Consider the following 21,676-nt stretch of genomic DNA (forward strand, 5'->3'; position numbering starts at 1 on the left):
GTTTTGTGATTTTTTGAGACCTGTACGCTACATTTGATGTGCTTATCGGCCGTTTCTTCGCAGTTCAGCAACACTGGGACACGCATGGTCGGGTTTGCATCGCGTCCGGCGCTTGTCGTTGTGCACTTCGCGAAGCACCTGTATTTTCACTTGTCGTTCTGAAGCTTCGGAAGTACGAGTAGGAATGCGGCTGACGTCGATTCTTCTGAAGGCGTCTAAGCTGCCGAAGGACTATGCAAACTTCCCGGAATCCTACGTGAAGCGAGTGATGGCTCAAGTGGAGTGGCGAACACCCAAGGGACCCCAGTACCGTCGCGCTGTGATTCAGCGCAAGAAATACTACTTCGGATTGTCACGTCCCTGGCAGGCAGACTTCTGGAAGGAAAACATGCCCGGGGTTCCCAGCAAGCACGTCTACGTCGAGCCTATCGTGTGGACTGTTTTCAGGGGCGATCGGGTACGCCACTTTTGAAAATTTGTAAACTTTGCGTCGTCGCTTGTCGAGAGTCGCGTTGTAGTTTCGGTTATTCATCGCAATAACTCACTGCAGTGATACCGACTTCCGTCATAGTTTCATGGTATGGCAGCAAAACCTTTTTTTCTTGGGGTGTGCGGATGGATGTTTGTGTGGGACGATCACAAGTTGCAGTATTTTGGATTTAAGCTATGTTGTTCAGATTGCAACCTAGTCCAATAGCTGTACATCGGAAAAGAAGCGGTAAATTCCTCTTTGACTCCCTCGCACTTGTCCCTTCTTTTGTACAGGTTGAAGTCCTTGTTGGAAAGGACAAGGGAAAACAAGGAATTGTGAACTACATTGTCAAGGAACGTAACTGGGTTTGTGTGGAAGGACTGAACTGCGTAAGTACTAGCTGAGTAACTTAGTTTCCATGTACACCTGTCCGGCCTAGTTGGATTATCTGCATAACTTCTAGAGAAGTGATCATGCGCTAGCAGAATGTATGGGACGTTACATTGAATTCCCTTTCGTGTGTTTACTTCAGGAGTTCAAAACTGTTGGTAAGGGTGAAAATATGCAAGTCATGAAGACTGAGATGCCTCTGCTTGTCACATGCCAAGTTGCTTTGGTGGACCCAACAGATAAGTGAGTATTTATGTGCCAAGCAGGCTGGTGGAACAAATTTTCAAACTAGAAACGATGCAAAGTATGAGGGCACTGAAAAAACAAGCAAAGAAAGCCACACACACAGCACTCCGCATGGCGTTCCTGTCTGCTTTTTCTGCGTCCTCATTTTTGGTGCTGTTTTCAGTATTTATCAATTCAAAGACGAACAACAAACTAGCCAAAGCCCTTGCCTTGTGAAGGTCAACAAAGCTTATTATGACTCTCTTGCACTTTTGAACTGTCTGTTACCTTCCAGCATCCAAGTTGCCTGTATATTGTGGAGCGTACAACTTTCAATGACGTCAGGCCTATTCTGTGACAGTTTGACTTTGCCAACTTCTTCTGTTGGTACTGTCTTGTTGACTGAAGGTATGCTGTATGCACAGCTTTCAGCTATAGGCCTAGTGCGCTGCAGCTTTGAACCGAACAGGCAGCGCCATCGGACGGCCGCGGCCGAAAACTTAGGATTGTCGTTTGTTGCTCCCGTGCCCGCAGTCACGGTAGTCACGGTAGAAACGCATGGCTCCTCGCCGAAAGGACGTAAAAACGTCGCAGTAGTCCGGTACTTTTTCGTACTTCTGCGTGCATGGCTGGCACAACAGTTGTAGGAACACCGTTCGGAAGCAACTAGCTTTAAAATTCTGCGGGTTACCTCAGAAGTCGGACGAAAATGAAAGACAACTCTCCCGCAGCTGTGTGGGGCTGCGTAAGCAACGCCTTGAATTCCGTCCATAAGTGTCCCCACTCTCGTGCGTTTTTTTTTCGCCTTTTATTATTTATTTTAATTGTATACATAAGCTTACAAGGTCACAAAGAAATAGGAAGATAGCAGGCTGACAACAGCCACCTAGAAGGGCAATGTGCCTGTCTGCGTCTTCTGCTCTCACGCGTGATTTCTCGCCAGCCAGAGTGGCGAGCAGGGGCAGCCGGTGCGGAATCAGACACAAATTTGCCGTGTCCTCTTCGTTAGGAACGAAAACAGTTCGGTATGGCTCAGCACACGTAGAGCACTGAAAAATCAAAAGCTCACCTCCACTCGTACGTCGTAATCCACGGTTTTCGATTGCACTCTGCATTTCCCGATAATGTCGGAAAATTCCATCGCGCACATCAATTCTTCTTTCAGACCACACACTGACCACTCGCGTGCAACTTCGTACCAAGCGACCAAGAACTCCTTTTGAAACACACGTTATTGCCATTTCAATCCTACGGAAACCGCAGAACAACACACGATCGTGGCTTCTTCTCCCCACGTTCACGCGCGGGCTGGCGGCCTTGGTTGGCGATGCGCTTTCCTAGCAGACGACAACCAGTGGCGAACTGATGGGCGCTTGCAGTTTCACTGTCTGTGCGCTCGCCTGTGTGTGTGTGTGCGTTGTGAGCCTGTTTGTGTGTGTGTGGGGGGGGGGGGGTCATCTACTGTTCCCCGCGTGGAGGGACGGAAAAGAACTTGTTTCTGGCGCAAGCAGCTGTGTTTTGTCGGCTTTTTCTTTTCTTTCTTTTTTTTTTTTGTTGTTAGGGCTCGCAGTTCGGTTTTCAGCGAAAAGACGGACTGAGTGGGGCCTCTCTCTCTCGAATGGCTTGAGGAAAAAAGGGGACGAAGTTTTGTTGAATGCTTACGGTAACAAGAGTCGCTGCATGCTGGTTTTTCGGCTACAGCTTTAAACGGCTGTAGTTTGAGAGGTTTTTCAGGCAGGAAAAAAACAAAAATAATCTTAAGTTAGCACAGCGCATTTACACACGCAGACGGAAAGAAAAAAGAACTACGGTGGCCGTTCTTGGAGAACAGCGGCCGCCGCAACCGTAGCTGCCGCCTCGAACGTCCTCGGCCAGAGTAGTAAACAAGAAAAAGCAGCAGCATGTGCTGGGAACTACTAGTGCGGAGCGGCCGACGCTGTTGGAGCAGACGACAACGAGTGACGAACTCATTGGCGCCGGTATGTGTGGCACTGCAGCCCATATGGTGGCGTCCGAAAGGCGCAAAGGCTCTCATTGTTTGTCGTTTCCGGTGCACAAAGCTGTTTTCCCCCTCCTCATTATGGGAAGACGAGCTCGTAGCTTGGTTCTGAGCGACAAGCGGCTCTCTGCCTCCCTCGGGTGCCTCGAGGCGGAAAGGGGACGATAGGATGGTTGAATGCCGACGAGAGTCGCCGACAGACCGAATTTTCGACAAAAAAGCGAAACACAAGTACACATGAGTCAACACGGGGCACTTATACTCGCAAAAAGAAAAAAAAATGCCGTTCTTGGCGAAGAGCGGCCGCCGCAAACGTCGTCGCCTGCCTGAAACATGCAGGCGCGCTCGTAGTCGACAATCCTAACAGTGCGCCGCTGACCCGATAGAGGGCGAGAGCAGTAGCGCCACCATACCAGCTCACGAGGCCTATATAATTGAGGCTACAATGCCAACGAACCCCTAGAGCTGTGGAAGGTGCACATTAATCTAATCCTCTTACTACCAGTTTGCTTCCAGCAGTATAGCAGATAGGTAGCTCATGAACATAGTATGCATGATGATAAATGCAAGCTATGTATAAGTAGACTATTGGAAGAGTATATGGAATCACTTGACGTGGAGTGTCTGTACCTCCTTTTTGAATTGAAGCCAGTTGTCATCACTTCTAAAGTCGTGTGTTTTGCTTCATTTTTGTTGAATGATATTGACCTCCGCAGACATGATGTAATTATAGCTACATTACATCCACATGACCTTTTGCCGAGTTCTTGTGTAACTCAAGAAAGTATGTTCTTGTCTTCTTACTTTTCTACTTCAGCAAGCCAACAAATGTTGAATGGCGTTACACAGAAGACGGTGAAAAGGTCAGGGTATCGGTGCGTTCTGGCCGAATCATACCCATCCCCCTGATGGCTGAAGAAACATACGACTATAAGTCCAAGAGTGCTTATGCTGGTAAGCAGATTTTACGGTGCCGTCATTATGAAGCTATTGCATTTCTTCCTAAACTACCGATCTGGCAGATGGCTACGCAACACCAAGTTAATCTACATAGGGAGTGGATATTCGCCCGGCATCCGGCTGAATTGCGCGAGCGGAACTTGGCCGGCAGTGTCTCCTCATTGGCCGGCTGTTGTCACGTGGTTAATGCCGGCATCCTGTGGCAAAAAGCGCTTTGCCGGCACGGGTATTTGCCGAGTGTCATTTCGCGAGCGCCGTCAAGCGAAGAGTGCCGGCATTTAGTGAGAGAACAATTATATGCCGGTAGTTTGACTTCCCCACGCCGTCGCCACATCTGAAAACGCACGCCGTGACGGCAACAGTTGTCCGGTTCTGGTTTGGCCGGCAGTTTGCTTTTGCGGCCGGCCGTCAAGCCACGAGCGCCGGCACTTAGCGCACGGGTATTTGCGAGTTTCATTTCGCGAGCGGCCGTCAAGCGAAGAGTGCCGGCGTTTAGTGCGGGAACAATTACATGCCGGTAGTTTGACTTGCCAACGCCGTAGCCACGTCTGAAAACGCACGCCGTGGCAGCAACTGAGTCGTCCGGCTGTGGTGTGACCGGCAGTTGGCTTTCGCGAGCGGCCGGCCGTCAAGCGACGAGCGCTTAGCGCGGAGACAATTATTTGCCGGTAGTTTTACTTATCCATGGTATAGCCTCCCCTGAAAACAGGCTGTGACTACTACGACGGCACAAGTCCTCCGGTTGTGGTTTGACCGGCAGTTTGCTTTCGCGAGCGGCCGGCCGTCAAGCGACTAGCGCGGAGACAATTATTTGCCGATACATGTCAAGATAGTGTGACGTAGTCCCGCCACGTCGGTGACAAACATGGTGAAATAAAGGGGAAAAAAAGCACCGACGATTACGATACCACCTAATATTCTGAGCGCAACTGTTTAGGTGTTATCAGTGCCCTCAGTGATAAAATTCTTGAAGAAGATGTGAAAACAAAGCCAGATTTGCTGAACTGTGGTGTTTTGGATGAGTGCATGGACATCAACCTTGTAAGGCCCTTTCTCAGCAGTGATGCATGGCTCTCTATAACGAGCACAGTGAAGGTGAAACATATCAATGCACCAGTGGGAATGTGAACAGTGTCACGAAGAGCTTGAGAAGTTTGACTATTTTTTGTGATTGGTGTCTCTGCTGGTACCATATACCTTGCACATTGTTGAAGAGGCAGCCAATAAAGAAACTGTGGCAATGTTCCAAGTGTGTGACTATTATATAGGTCAACATTGTGCATTGGCTTTCACGTCAACATTGTACAAACAACTTTGTTACTTGTTATTGATGGCTTGCATTGATGTCATTGAAAGCACCGTGTTGGAGCACCATCATGTGGGGACGCGGCGTTTAGTGATGCCACATTAATGTTATCAAAACATCACATGCATGTACTTTTGTTATTTGCACACAGAGATGTTCCTGCCATGTTCTTTTCACAGACGAAACTTGTTTGTCATCAGAGCCACCATCGTGCAGTGCCAGTTCATTGAGAAGCTGCGTCTATGGCATCATGTGCAAGCCATTCTGAAATGACCTTTTGTGTACCATGCAACAACAAAAAAAGTGAGAAATGTCATGGAGACAATGAAGGGTTTGACTGGCACTGTAGCTGGTATCATACCCCTCCATCTGATTTGAGGTAGCCAAAGAAGAAACTGTGCAATGTTCCCACTGCGGGTGACTTTTAACAATATATTTATGTGCATATCTTCCATGTTAAAATTGTTTGAAACTGAGACGTGCTTTTTTATATCACCTGACGTTACCCTTTGTGTAGAGTTTGACCTCTACTAATTGCCATTATCATACCCCTCCATCTGATTTGAGGTAGTCAAAGAAGAAACTGTGCAATGTTCCCACTGCAGGTGACTTTTGACAATATTTATGTGCATATCTTGACCTTTGACAATATTTATGTGCATATCTTCCATGTTAAAATTGTTTAAAACTGAGACGTGCTACTTTTTTATATCACCTGACGTTACCTGTTGTGTAGAGTTTGACCTCTACTAATTGCCATTATCATACCCCTCCATCTGATTTGAGGTAGTCAAAGAAGAAACTGTGCAATGTTCCCACTGCAGGTGACTTTTGACAATATTTATGTGCATATCTTGACCTTTGACAATATTTATGTGCATATCTTCCATGTTAAAATTGTTTAAAACTGAGACGTGCTACTTTTTTATATCACCTGACGTTACCTGTTGTGTAGAGTTTGACCTCTACTAATTGCCATTATCATACCCCTCCATCTGATTTGAGGTAGTCAGAGAAGAAACTGCAATGTTCCCACTGCAGGTGACTTTTGACAATATTTATGTGCATATCTTCCATGTTAAAATTGTGTAAACTAAGACTTGTGTTGCCTTTTATAACGCCTGAAATTACTTTTTGTGTACCGCGCAACAAGAAAAAAAAAGCAATGTGAGGAGTGTGTTGTCGACATTCAAAGACAAATTCAGGATAAGATGGAAGCTTGCAGAGATTTAAAAAATCATTGAAAAGGCATGTTGCTAGAGCCAACATTTCGACAGGTGGACTTGTTATCATCAAGGCTGCCCTGACAAAGCAGGCCCGTTTGTTGAAATGTTGGCTCCAGCGACATTCCCAGGCCAAGGACTTTTTCATCTCATAGAAACGCACAAGATGTTCAGTAGCGCCTTTGCTGATATCATACATAGCCCTTCCATATGTCATCAGAGGCAGCCAAAGAACAAAAATATGTAACTTTCGTGTGAGTATTGTGCATTTCAGAATTTTTCGTAACTTCTAAATGTATGACATTTATTTTGGCAATTAACATAGAAATAAAAAATTGAAACACGACCCCCCCCCCCTTTTTTTTTTCACTCCAATGTGCACTATGAAAGGCAACGGTACACTTGCGAAGTTCGCAGGGCATTCTAAGTGGAGGATATACCGTCAGGTTCTGAGTTAAACGAAGTAACAGCGCAAATGCCGGTCAAACCACAACCGGACGACTTGTGCCGTCGTAGTAGTCACAGCATGTTTTCAGGGGACGCTATACCATGGATAAGTAAAACTACCGGCAAATAATTGTCTCCGCGCTGAGTGCCGGCGCTCGTCGCTTGACGGCCTGCCGCTCGCGAAAGCAAACTGCATGCCGGTCAAACCACAACCGGACGACTTGTGCCGTCGTAGTAGTCACAGCTGCCTGTTTTCAGGGGAGGCTATACCATGGATAAATAAAACTACCGGCAAATAATTGTCTCTGCGCTAAGTGCCGGCGCTCGTCGCTTGACGGCCGGCCGCTCGCGAAAGCAAACTGCCCGGTCAAACCACAACCAGACAACTCTGTTGCCGTCACGGCGTGCGTTTTCAGACGTGGCGACGGCGTGGGTCTAAATGCTGGCACTCTTTGCTTGACGGCCGCTCGCGAAATGAAACCTCGCAAATACCGGTGCGCTAAGTGCCGGCGCTCGTCGCTTGACGGCCGGCCACAAAAGCAAACTGCCGGCCAAACCAGATCCGGACAACTGTTGCCATCACGGCGTGCGTTTTCGGATGTGGCGATGGCGTGGGTAAGTCAAACTACCGGCATATAATTGTTCTCTCACTAAATGCCGGCATCTTCGCTTGACGGCCACTCGCGAAATGACACTCGGCAAATACACCCGTGCCGGCAAAGCGCTTTTTGCCTCAGGATTCCGGCATTAACCCGTGACTACAGCCGGCCAATGAGGAGACACTGCCGGCCAAGTTCCGCTCGCGCAATTCAGCCGGATGCCGGGCGAATATCCACTCCCATCTACATATTGTAGTGCTGATAGGCTGACACAGTGATATTAAAGAACTCTTGTGAGCCGCATAATTGTTGCAGAATGCTCGAAAGGGACAATTGATCCGAGGATCAAGATGTTGTGAGAGTGTCACTTTTAGTGATCGCAGTTTGTCATTGATCACTTGCATGTTTTCATATTCAAGCTTCAGTGACACCTGCCATAGAGTGGACTTGCTCAAAGTGGTACTAAGCTTGACTGTGTGATATTAAGCGTAAGTTTTTAAAGATACCGTAAGGCACCTGTTTGTATCATTCTGCTTGTCGGGTACATGGCAATATTGCCAAATGTGAACGTCCAACCACCTCGATCACCTCATGGCTTTCCGTTCTAATAATTAATGTGGCATGTGTAAGGTTGTTGATTGAAATTGTGTACTGCTAACACATTTCTCTGTGTGCTTACCTGCCTGCTGCCCACCTTGCCAAGTCAAATTATTGGTTCAGCCTTGAAGACATGTTACGCATGGCATATTCTTGTTTGAACATATCTTCAAGTGTTCCGATGTTAAGGAAGCACCATTTTTTCGTTCACAAACCTCGTTGAAAGATTGAAGCCATGCAAAGGCAGTATTTATTAAAAGGCTGAACGAGTAGTGATGGGTTGAAGATCACATTCTGCTTTTTTGTGCATGTCCTGAAGCGGCGTAGTTCCATTCTCCATGCTGTGGAACGAACCCATAATGAAATGCAGTCTTTGATGTGATGTCTTTCTTTAGCTATCCCAAGTTTCTGGATTTGGTATTTCAGGTTTTTGTGTTGATGGAAACATGTTAGAAAAACAATAGACGTTTGTGACATGCATTTTAAGGGAAAATGTCACTGTGTGCTAAGCATTTTATGAAGCAAAGCTGAGGCATAGTAATACACTTGCATTATTTTATTACATTTTTATAACAGCAGATAGCCAAAATTAGCCATTGCTAATGTTTGAGCAAATATGGTAGGCTTCATACAAGCTATACACTTCTTTAAAATTTATGTTCTAATGTGCATTTTTCTTTCGTTAGGGTTTACGTGATAGTTAGCGCGAGTTACTTTACGTCACTAGATGTCTATTTTCTCTCTCCCTTGCTAATTTCAATTCTGAATATGTTTTCTGATCCTGACCCAAAAACTGCTTCCGAAGACTCGGCTGACTTCTTATTGAAGTCTCCACGTTGAAAACCAACAAGCTGCATGGCCTTTCATGATTGTGCTTTTAGTAATTGTGAAATTAATTTTACAGAAAAAATTCAGTAAACGGAAAATCGCTTAAACTGAATGGCTTTTTATCGTTCGGATGTTTTTGTGTTTGACTGCTGCACCCCTACACATCTTCCTCACTAATCAGAACCTCCATTAGATTGAACATATTTTCCTCGTATTTTTGAGCTCCGATGATTAGATTCTACTTGATCTCATTTGGCAATTCGGTCATCATTCTGCAGTGTCATTTTTAGAAACAAAGGAGTATCACTGGCATATATTTAATATATAAATATAAATTTACTGCATGAATTTACCTGCCGCAGTGGCTTAGTCACTATGCTCAACATGTTCAGCGCAAAAAAAGAACACGAAAACACAAGGAAGGGCATGACACAAGCGCTGTCTAACAACTGAAAGTTTAATGGAAGAAACGTGTCATACATAAGCATAAAGAAAAAACAAAAAATCTTATCCCCCACCAGCCATGTAATCACGTATGCTGTAGATATGTAATCTCAGCATCTGTAAGAGCGATTGAAGGCTGGCTCACACATCTGTCTCTTGCTTTTATAATTTCAAACGCTTCAGCGATTTCACGCGTGCGCTGGTCCCTGTGCCTCATCATCACAGCAGTTTTGCTTAGCTCGGCTGCGCAACGAAACCGCTGTGATGATGAGGCACAGGAACCAGCGCACGTGTGAAATCGCTGAAGCGTTTGAAATTATAAAAGCAAGAGACAGATACGTGAGCCAGCCTTCAATCGCTCTCACAGAAGCTGAGATTACATATCTACAGCATACGTGATTACATGCCTGGTGGGGGATAAGATTTTTTGTTTTTTCTTTATGCTTATATATGACACGTTTCTTCCGTTAAACTTTCAGTTGTTAGATAGCGCTTGTGTTGTGCCCTTCCTTGTGTTTTCGTGTTCTTTTTTTGCGCTGAACATGTTGAGTATGTTCCAACTAGCCCAATTTGCCACCTTACTTCAGTCACTATGGTGTTCTGCTGCAAAGGTCATAGCTCCATGTTTTGTAAACTGCAGAAGCGCAATCCGAGCGTGTACAGAAACATTCATGTACTTAGCAAGAAGTACACACTCTGAGAAGGTGGTCAAAATTGGCTGCTCTCATAGTGTTGGTATTGCCTTAGAGTATTAAACCCCTTTTTGATATCTACGTCTGGGTTCATTTGTTCCTCATCCTCATCATGTCATCATAATGTTAGTGAAATCCTTTTCAGACCTGCGGTTTTGTTTTATTTTCTTGCTTGCAGAGCAACCAAAGGACACTAGGGCAAAGGAGCTTGAAAAAATTACCTTTGTGCCGAAGCTGATGACATTTGAACAAGAGATAATGAAGGAACTTGGCATCAAGGAAGACAGAGTTCCCGCTAAAACGTATTGGTATTAGACGGTATTGTAAGTCAGATTTCTTCATAGTGCGAATAAAGTTATGTTTTGACATCACTGTGGCCACTGCCATGTGGTAGCGTTTTTTCTGATCCGCGACGAACTTACGGAATTTTGGATGCTCCTACATTTACAACTGTGTCCTATTTTTATGCATCACTATTGTCGTTACATTTTTCGCTTTATCCTGCTAATTGCCTAATTTCTTTCCTTTTCTTTTTCACGTTTCTCTGCTTCAATATCCCTTTTCTACACTTGTTTAATTCGTTTCAATCGCATATCTGGTGTGGTCCAAAAGTTCGTACAGTGAATCGGTAGAAAAATTGTAAAGCGTGTGGGTTCAATGTTTTCTACACTCGAAAGGGCCCACTTGGCCTTCGGTACCAGCCACTTCTGTATTGACTTCTGTAATGCAAGGCAGGATTTTATTTGCGCACTTTTTGAGCAACCTATCTTTAGTCAATAATACTGATAATTGGGAGAGTTGGTAGGTATTCATGGTTAAATTTGTAGTGCGCACAGTTGACAGGGACATATGTTCAGTCTTTTTAAAAAATAAACAGTTGTGAGTTAGCGCTCGTTTGTCTCTCTTCTTTCTGTCCCTGTCAACTGTGCGCGCTACAAATTTAACCATGACTATCTTTAGTCTTTGTCGAAATAAGGATGAGCATATGGAACGAAGGATCACTATAAAACTTGTTACGAAAATTAGTAAGCGGTTTAATGTGGCCTGTGGAAAGGCCACATTAAAAGAAAGACCTGTGTTCAAATGGGTCCAGCATTTTTCGGAAGGTTGTGCAAAACTGAGACGTCCTTCCACCTTGTGCAAAGATGAAAATGAACGTGTACATTCTGTAGTACTCGGTGATCACAAAATCGCTGTTAAAGCGTTAGGCATGAACTTTCGTGAGTTACAACTGATGTACCTGAAAATATACAAAATTATTTAAAAAAATACTTCCTGGTGATTTGGCTCAAACTTTCACCAAAACCCTCGTTGCCTCCTTGTTGCTGCATTTAAACGTCTGCTGCTTTTAATTGCACACTACCGCGACTGATCTTAGGTAGGGATGGGCGAATAGTGAATTTGAGGTTCGAAGTGAATCCGAAGCGAATAGTGATTTGATCGAATAATTTCGAATCGAATAGTTCGAACAGTATTTACCGCATATTATTAAGAAAAGTGAGCATTTTGGTCATGACCCTTGCACAATATTCTTAAGGATTGGAACTAGGTATGAATGAATGTCACTTTTTTGGTTTGACATAAAGTGGAAGCAGCCTCGAATAGTATCAAGATTTGAATAGCAGTAGGGTGCAAGTTATAAGTGGTGCAATACGTTACAATTTAAAAATTACTATACTTAGCGCATATAAGCCCGTATAACATGCTTTTAAACTTTAAAAAAAATATGCACATTTAACCTTGAAATGTGGCTTCGCGGCAGTGCAGATTTCCCCTGGATGGGTTGTTTCACGGCACAGCAGCGAGACGCTGCAGTGAAACCACCTTTACAGGGGGTTATGTGCGGTCAAATGTATACATATATTCGTTCATTTCGAATACTTCGAAATTTCGAATAATCTAAATTCGTATCGAAGGGAATTCGAAACTTTAATATTCGTTCGAATATTCGAAACGCCCGAATATTCGCCCATCCCTAATCTTAGGTGTGGATGTTCAACATTTTGTGTTGCTTCCAGTGTCATGTCAGCTACACTTATGTAATTTATATTGTTTATTGTAGGAAAAATTTTTATTCTAAATGGTAGTGATGTTCATGCCACTCTGCAATGCAACAGCTCTTTTAAAAAGCCACATACTGGCAAACTCTTTTTAAACAGGGTGTTTTTAAAATAATATAAAGTTTTCGAATCACCTAGCAGGATAGCACAATTCTATTCCTTGAGAAGTTGAGGTGGATTACACGAAAAGGTGGACATTGTTCATGGAAGGCCTAAGTATTTAATAATTAAAAAAATTTTACTACGTATAGCAATACCCAAGTAGGACAATGGTGCATTTTACTGAAGTTTGTAAGCATTAATTTCAAAGTCCATGGCTTGAAAACGCGCTTAGATTTATAGATTGCAATATGTGCCATAAAGTAACTAATTACAAAGTACATGAATGAATATTTAAAGTTAGTCAGTTATCTGTCTTGCTCTCCGGCGCATGTAACGTCCACCTCTTCAAATTTTCAAGGATTATGATTGTGCTATCAGCCATGCTATGCCATTTTTTCTTATTTCTTTATCTCAAAAAAAGACAGACGTGACTTGCAGAGCGAAAAAGAGACAATGGCTACAGGTGCAAAATGTTTATTGGCTGTACACTGGTGTGGTTTGTACATCAAATACACGTGTTTACAACAATGCCACGAAAGGTCCACCCAAAGCCACAAGAGTGCGCGACAACACAAGTAGGAACGAACACTTGTGCTCAACTGGGAGGAGTCTTTTGCAAGTGCTGCATTACAAAAGTTTTTGCTTAATGTACCTTGAACACTGAACGCTGCATTAGAAACAGTTTCAACACTGTGACACAACATTTGGTTTTTGTTTGCATTGCAATCGTGCAGTGATATGAGGAATGGAATCATCGTACGCACAAAACTGCTGGAGCCAGATGCAGACGAGACGTGCTAAGACGTAAAGTGTGCCGAGGTGATACTCTGCGTCTTTTCCGAGGAAACAAGGTTCAGCTTATACTCTGACCATTCATATGCATTTGAAATGCAATGGTCTCTTCTCAGACCACTGCTGAACTTCTTTGACAGATTTGTTGCATATGAAAATAAATAAACAGATAAATTTAAGTGACTGATTGAAGCAGAAGCAGCAACACGTATGCAAAAGGTTGAAGTGCCACGTTTGTGACTCCACAGGTGAAATGAACACTGCAGTTAAGCAATGTTCATTTCATTGCATTTGTTCATTTCATTTCATTTGTTTTTTTCAAAATTGAAAAAAAGAACAAAGAAATAAAATCTGCTCATGTTCTCGAGCACACAACGGCGTGAGTGCTATCGAAAGACTTCAGATTGTCATGCAGAAACACAACTATCTTATCCACACAAAACGTGTACCTCCTGTTGCGACAAAACAAAGGAAAAATCTGAAGCGACGGCGAGGTGGCAGCTTTATTACGTGCTTGTTTGGAAGGGCTTTTTTTTTTTTACCCCAGCTTTTATGGCAGCGCAGGAGCCGACATTCCAGTCAGCAGCGGCACTCCTAACCTCCTAGCGGTAATCTGACAACGGTAATGTTGTGCTTCATTGTCATGAGTATTCCGGGCTCTAAAATCTTCGGTCGCCCGGTCACAGCAATGTTTTAACTGCACGCCGGAGCAATGGGATTTTATGAATGAGTGATGTGGTGTGACAGGGGCGAGTGCACAGCGTGAACAAATATTCACATGTGAAGCCAATCACCGAGGGTTTCACGGGCCAAAGTCGGGACGTTTTACGGTGCTTGCGGCATACGTGACCGAACTACGCAATAAGTCCGTGCCTTCGTTTCGGAAGCGAAATTGTGAAGGGCTTGGTAGTTTTCTCATGTCTGCTTTTTTTACGTGCGGAAATGACAATCTTCTTTAAAATAAACAAGTTCTCGCTTTTGAACCAGGATATCGGTGAAAATTTTAAAGAAAGGCCTACTGGTCGCGGCGCTAGTGTTAGTTTTACCACCCCACCCTAACCAAGTTGATATTCGTCCTCTCGAATTATTCGAAACTTCAAATACTAGCTATTCGAAAGTCAAATCGAATTATTTGATCAGGTATTATTTGATTCAAATTTGAAACTCGAATATTCGCACACCCCTAATAATTGGTCAAGATTTGGGGGGGGGGAGGGCTTTGCTCGGTCGCGGGCCAAAGTTCAAGATGGCGGCAGGAGAGCTTCTATGAAAAATGGCAGCTGTGCATCTAATGAAAATCTTTACTGAGTACACAATTTATGACATGCATTTACTGTTTTTACTTAATCGGAGGGAATCCATGTGAAATTTCATGTGTTTTCACAAGGGGGAAAGACGTTTTTCAAATGTTGCGACGATTTGTGACAACTCAGAATGCAATCCCGAGGCTCCACACTAAAAACACTCAGAAACTGCGCACATATCTAAAGGCTCTCAGAACTTGGGTTCCTAGCAGGGTTCTGTAGCGGAGAACAGGTTGAAAAAAGAATTGAGGGAGTGGAGGGGGGTGCTTGCTCGGTCCTTCGCGCGTATTTTAAATGTCCCAAAAAGAGGAAGGGGGTGCTTGCTCGGGACGGTAGTCTTGCCATAAGAAGACGCTCAATCGGCAAGCGAGAAAACACGCGAAAGAAAAATACAGGTGGTGATTCCACCTTGAAGTCTCTGCACCAAGTTGTTGTGATGTCATAGATATTGATATCTGCTAGGGCATACATAACCACTCATCAGTAAGAATTAGCTAAATTGTGTTCTGTAGGAGCCAAAGAGATAGCGTGGCAAGTTTAGGAAGTGTCTTTTTAAGTTAATGTGGCCAGAATACGAATAAAAGTCTCAAACACTTGACCGTCGCGCCAATATTCACTACTGGGGTTTCGGCGCGAAATTTTAAAATGTAACATTGACCTTCATTTTCTCTAATAATAATTTACCTATAATGGCAAAATTACCGATGATAGAGTTTTCAGAGAATAATTTATCACTGTAAACCGACTTATTCTTTAAATGCCACTCTCATTCACAAACTAGCAGATTTTGAAGAATAACAATTTAATCTAGATGCTCAACAGAATTTGTTAATACCTTTATAGCAAGACTGCAGAGTTGTAAAAAGAATGCTTCAGCTTATGTGGAGTTAGACAATGTTTGCAAATCTTTCGTTAGACATTATAGTGCGTACCTAGGGAATCTGCTGTAAACAGTCACCAGAATATGTCCTCTTAGAATGCAAGAAATCTTTCATAAATTGTTTTAGTATCTGGCCAGAATAAATACTGAACAGGGCAAATCAGTTCTGTGGAAGTCCACAGGGTTGGGGAGCGTTCTTAAAAGGGAAAAATTGTAATCCACACTTTGTAGTATGCCCACGTGAAATTTTACAGAAAGAAAAATGCTCTGAGTCAGCAAAAAATCCCGGGCCGGGGCAGGTTTTTCGGCAACTGAAGGGCTTCTTTCTAAGAAATTTGTCGGGGTCTTCTTTGTAGCTCCACGCTACAGGTGAATTTATCACAATTTCTTCTTTTCATTAATGAATGAAATTGGTTAAGTGCAGGTGCTGTATTCACACGCACAACTTTAGCCCGACATGGTTATGCGTAAATGCAAAAGTTTTCCTAATTAAAACATGCATCGGCACAGTGAGATGTTAGAGCACGGCTCTCTTTACTTCTGACTCCATTTGTAGTTTACACGGGGTTGCTGTCGCTAACACAAAAGGTTCGGTATCACAACACGCTGCTTTCTGCAGCAACATGGAGGATGTAGGACACCAGTACGGCAGAATATTGTACAACAGCGCAGGAATGAACTAGATCTAACGAATGTCAGCTTAGGTGAAGCTGGCAGCTATGCACCACTGCAACAGTGGGCTGCACAACCATGGTAGCGTAAAAGAAAGTATGATAACGAGAACCAAGATCAACACAGTACTCATTTCTTAGTGTCGTATCACGTACTATATTTTTACATCTACAGGCTGCCTTTTCACAAAGCCATATGGTGAACTAAGGCATCAGAAAGAAAAACAAACAAACTTGCAGGTAGCTGCACAGGTAATATATTTTCTTTGAAAATTAACCTGGCACAGTTCTTGGCACAATCAAGGTTTAGAAACAACAACACGCATCTCTTTCTTGAAACGCAGTATGGCTTCATGGCAACTTGAACTTGTCCTCCAAATGCTGCTTCGCATCTATGCATTGCTGTGAAGTTGCATTTGAATGCTAAACATATAATTAGTGGTACCTTCACTTTCTCCTAAACCTCTTGAATATTTGTAGTGGCTTATATTGCAAAAAAAAAACATCCCCCCGCATAGGCCTGCCCATCTGTGCTTGTGTTTTTACTCATGTGGACTGCACAGTAGCGTGTGTCCACAACCCTCGAAGTGCGGCTTCCGTAAAAAACAAATATTCAGCTGCACAAAATGGCTTGTGCGTGCTGCAGTGGATGCATTCTGAGCCTTCGAACACAATGATTTTGAATACTAAATGCAGTCTACGCATTGGAATTGAGGTGAAGACAATGGCAACCAAGAATGCTGTCTTAATCTGTCATAGCACTTAAAAAATGGCTTTGTAGAGCAACTAAGAGTTGAGAGACTTCACAGTAGATATATACGCAAAATTACTGTATGAAATGAATGAACAGAAAGTTCACTTTATAATGTTTTCAAGGCATTACACAAACGCTTCTTGAGATAAATATAAAAGCATGGACGACTGTCCTTATTGGAATAGAATTAAATTCTGGGCGTTGATGGACCAATCATGCCACAGTGGCATTTGCATTTGTCTTTCATTGAAATGCAGCTGTCGGGGCCAACATCAAACCCATGACCGCGAGCTCGACAGTGCAGTGCCATAGCTTCTGGGCAACCAGGGAAGGTGGAAAGTAAGACAATCTAATCAGCTCGGTTATAAGAAAATGCAATGATTAATCAACAAACAATGAGCCGATGTATGTGCTATGGCCTGAACACTTGGAAGCGAGACATTCATCACTAGTCACATCATCATCATAAATACTACCAATACTGCACTTTGTAAATGGTCACATGTCGGCTTGGTTGACCGCAACCTGTTGCCTACTGCAGGCACTACAAGAATTTCAGCCATGGCAGCAAACACTGCCAGTGGGTGTAAACATACGGTTGAACAGCAAGAAAATATGCCACACTGCAAAAGAGTCACAGCATGAATATGCATTTATGAGTTCCTCCACAAAGTGCCAGGGTGTGGGGGGGTGGCTTTTATTCTCCTATACTTAATCTCACGCCTTTGTATGCACACCACTTACTGTACACCACACAGCTTCAAATTTACATTACCACAGAGAAACCTTGTGTATGTTCCATCCGTGTGTGATTATGCCAGTTAAGGAGTGACAGTATATACAAAGAATTGTGTAAGCTTTACCTCTGTGACTAAATATGGCTTTTGTGGCTTTAGGTGGCACCAGCAGGGGCACAGAGGGCGCCCCCCACCCCCTAGCTAAGGGACCTGCTTGTTGTGGGTGGCCCCCAGTAAAAGAGTACTGGCACCGCTCCTGTGCAATAACATCATTGGAACTTTCTTTGTCCTTGCAATGCCATTAGTATAAACTAATGCTTAATCTCATTTAGATTTTAACATACTGTGAGCGCTGACTATGCACTTCATCGTCTTCATCTGTATATACAAAACATCGTAATCATCATTATCTTTTGTCATGCAGGCTGCGCCGCTTTTGCCTCGCGCGACTGCGTTGAATATAACCTCTCTACTGTCATACCGGACGTCGCCTCATAAGTGGTGGAGGTGCTGGGTAACAATACTATGGCCATACAATACTAATAAACCCTATTCAGAACGTTAAAGAGAAACAAAGAAATGCTTAGAAGATCAAGAACAATTTGTTCATTAAACATGAAACAATCTCATTATGAACATGAACTGTGTACAGTCGAACCCAACTATATCGAACCCGTTTACATCGAATTATCCTGTATATCGAACAACTTCTGAACACGGTATAGTTACAGTGAGAATACTAATTGTTCTAAATAAATGTGTTGGGGAAGCATGAGTAAATTCCAAGTTATAAAAAAGCCTGCAATGTACGTTCTCCATAAGGCCGGGCTAGATCACAGTGAAATATGTGTGCTGCATATAGCTATCTCAAAGGTCAAACCAATTACCTCTCATGTTCTGACCATGAAAGTCCTGTTCTATTTGCCTCACAAAAGGTGGGATCTAGAATCAGCATGAGATTACATAACTCCCAAAGCGAACACAATGCGACACCTTTCAATAAGTATAATCCCAATAGAATTCTTTGAAAGGATCTAATGTGAACAGAAATTTAATTCCCCGTTCCAATGGGGATAGTAAACTTTAATAACGTGATGCCAATAGCGAAGTGGTGCCACATCACTTAAAGGGACCGACAACTAGCCAGAACATGAAATCCAAAGTTTGATGGCACCCCGTCTGGCCGGGGAAGTACATAGTGTAAACGCGAAAAGATACACCGACCAAAAGAGGAACACAGTTTACTTGACGTTTCGGCCCCCCATACGGGAGCCTTGTTCACAATAAAAGCCATAAGGATGGCACAGCGTATTTAAGTACGCCTAAGTTCTATTTGCCTCACAAAAGGTGGGATCTAGAATCAGCATGAGGTTACATAACTCCCAAAGCGTACACAATGCGACACCTTTCAATAAGTATAATCCCAATAGAATTCTTTGAAAGGATCTAATGTGAACAGAAATTTAATTCCCCCTTCCAATGGGGATAGTAAACTTTAATAATGTGATGCCAATAACGAAGTGGTGCCACATCACTTAAAGGGACCGACAACTAGCCAGAACATGAAATCCAAAGTTTGATGGCAACCTGTCTGGCCGGGGAAGTACATAGTGTAAACGCGAAAAGATACACCGGCCAAAAGAAAAACACAGTTTACTTGACGTTTCGGCCCCCCATACGGGAGCCTTGTTCACAATAAAAGCCATAAGGATGGCACAGCGTATTTAAGTACGCCTAAGTACGTGACGTAAGCAGTGATAGTACATTGTCGGAAGCGTCCCATCACTCCTGTTCAGAGTGTGCGCAGTCGTCTGTATATGCAGGGATTCCAGGTGTAGGCGTGATGCAAGCTTCTTTTCTTTGGCCAGAACACGTGCACTTGACCAGTCAATTTGGTGGCCTGTAGATTCCACGTGCTCAGCGAGGGCATTTGAGGCAACGTGCCATTTTCTGACGTCATATTCGTGTTGTTTGACTCTTTTCTTGAAGTCACCGCTCTCACCGATGTATTGCTTGTCACAATCATGGCAGCCTATGGCGTAAACAACACCCGGGAAATTTTCACTCGGCAACTTGTCTTTTACGTTGACTAGGGCGTTCGTTAGCTTCCGAGCTGGAACATGCGCTATTTCGACGTCGTACATGCGCATGATGCGGGCGATGGTCTCACTTGTTCCGGGTACATACGGGATGGCCATTCGCTTCTTAAGAGACGGCGTTGAACGCTGCCTACGTGGTCGCGATAGTTGCTTCTGCACAGTGGACAAGAAGGACGGGGGGTATTCGCACGTTTTTAATTCTTCGAAGATGTTCTCACTGTCACGCTTGTAGTCATCTTGACTTGTACAAATGGTTTTGGATCGCTGGAACAGGGTAGCGGGAACAGAACGTTTGTGTGAATGCAATGTAAATACTGTCCTGTATGTGTCGACTTCCTGTACACGTTGAAGGTCAGACCAGTATTACCTCGTTTCACGAGAACATCAAGAAAAGGCAGGCAACCGCTGACTTCTTGCTCGACAGTAAACTAAATCACCTTTTCAACACTGTTCAGGCAAGCAGTGAAAGCAGTGAGGGCATCTTTGGGAATTATGCAAAAACAATCATCAACATATCGCAGAAAGACCTTTGGAGAAGGGGTGAACGAAGCGAACGCCCGGCGCTCGATGTCTTCCATAACAAGATTGGCAGCAGAAACGGAGATAGATGCGCCCATAGCAGTACCATGTGCTTGCAGGTAGAAGTTCTGTTGGAAGACGAAGTAGGTATTTGATAAACAGAACCTAAGGAGGCAGGACAGGTCAGGAACGTCAATTGGAGACCTCTCGGGCAGTGTCCCGTCAGACTCGAGGGCAGCGGTGCAAACATTTACAGCCAGTTCTACTGGAACGCTTGTGAATAAAGACTTGACATCAAATGAAACCATGACGTCATCATGAGCAGGAACAACGTGCCGTACCTTTTCAATAAAGTCGGCAGAATTGCGCACATGCGTGCCGCTTTTTCCAACGAGTGGCGAAATAACACGGTGTAAGAAACCAGATAGCTTGTGTAGGGGTGAGCGGGTATAGTCGACAATAGGCCTCATAGGTACACCCTCCTTGTGTATCTTTGGTAGGCCATAGAGCGCGGGAGCTGATCCGTTGTGGCACAATAGGCGGTAATAGAGTGGCTTGTGCTGGGGTGGCACGACATGAAAGACTTCAGCTAAAAGCTTGTGTTCCTCTTTTGGTCGGTGTATCTTTTCGCGTTTACACTAGACAGAGCATGTGATTAGATCTTGGTGGAAATGAAAAGACCGTGAATAATAGTGACAGATTCAACATCTTTTTCGTGATCTGAGTTGGATTAATACCTCTAAATCGCATTTAAAAAAGTAACAAAAAAACCGGTATGTTGTGCAGCCTATGGAAAGAGCCATGGAGTTCGATTATGGAGTCGTTCACTTTGCTGTACGTAGTCTGATGCTTTCATGTGCACCAGAATGAGGGTTCAGAATTAGAGTATGTATATTATTATCTATCCCCAATCTCTTCTGTGCTGCTTACGAGATAAAAGGAGTTGTCGCTGAGAAGGGACGCTGCATTCGCAGCAACTAGTGGAACAGGTTGAGCCATGGCACATGCGCGCAGAGCATGTGCACCATGCTCACTGCCCACTGTTTGTAGCATGTGTTGTGTTTACGACTTCACATTCACTGCAGATCTAAAAATTCTGATTATAAATGTTTCACAGCCTTTTCCGCGTTACCGTTCCATGATTAGACACTGTGACGGGTAAGCTTTTCATTGCACTAAAGAAAACGGGTACCATGAAAATTGGTTGTCGTTCCCTTCAACTTTTGGAAAGTGAGGTGGCACCAATAGCAATGCATTGCAAATCACTCCTTTCTTTTCTTGACGTTCCGCGCTGCAATGTGTTTCCGAATAATTCCTTGAGGCTCATGTCTGAAAAAGGCACCCTAGCGTGACATAGGAATAGTAGAATGCTCTAACAACTACAGCTCCCCATTTTTTTGGTGCACGTAGGTGTCTTGTAAAATGGTGCACACTTAGTAAGTATTATGAAGTACCAGCGTTCAGCATAGTTGAACCAGTAACACGTGTACCACCTTGTTTTAAAGCTACTGAGCAAGAGAGAGAGAAAAGAAAGGGCTGTTCTCTTCTTGAGCAGTGAACCCTGTGTGGCATACGA

At 43.8% G+C, this 21,676-nt stretch overlaps 1 protein-coding gene and 1 long non-coding RNA gene across 2 annotated transcripts; one reads left to right on the forward strand and one right to left on the reverse strand.

Moving 5' to 3' along the window:
- Positions 1-67: 67 nt before the first annotated feature.
- On the forward strand, positions 68-10,511 carry LOC119387170 (probable 39S ribosomal protein L24, mitochondrial). The gene is made up of 5 exons (XM_037654481.2): positions 68-457; positions 766-861; positions 1,005-1,105; positions 3,904-4,040; positions 10,361-10,511. The coding sequence occupies exons 1-5, from the start codon at positions 185-187 to the stop codon at positions 10,495-10,497; spliced, it is 744 nt and encodes a 247-aa protein (XP_037510409.1). The 5' UTR covers positions 68-184; the 3' UTR covers positions 10,498-10,511.
- A 2,291-nt stretch (positions 10,512-12,802) lies between these two features.
- LOC125757657 (uncharacterized) lies at positions 12,803-18,992 on the reverse strand. Its single transcript, XR_007415393.1, has 2 exons — positions 18,888-18,992; positions 12,803-18,475 (listed from the first exon to the last, which is right to left on the reverse strand). It is a non-coding gene; the product is annotated as an uncharacterized LOC125757657 (long non-coding RNA).
- Positions 18,993-21,676: the final 2,684 nt, after the last annotated feature.

Source organism: Rhipicephalus sanguineus, chromosome 3, assembly GCF_013339695.2.
Source record: "Rhipicephalus sanguineus isolate Rsan-2018 chromosome 3, BIME_Rsan_1.4, whole genome shotgun sequence".
NCBI lineage: Eukaryota > Metazoa > Arthropoda > Arachnida > Ixodida > Ixodidae > Rhipicephalus > Rhipicephalus sanguineus.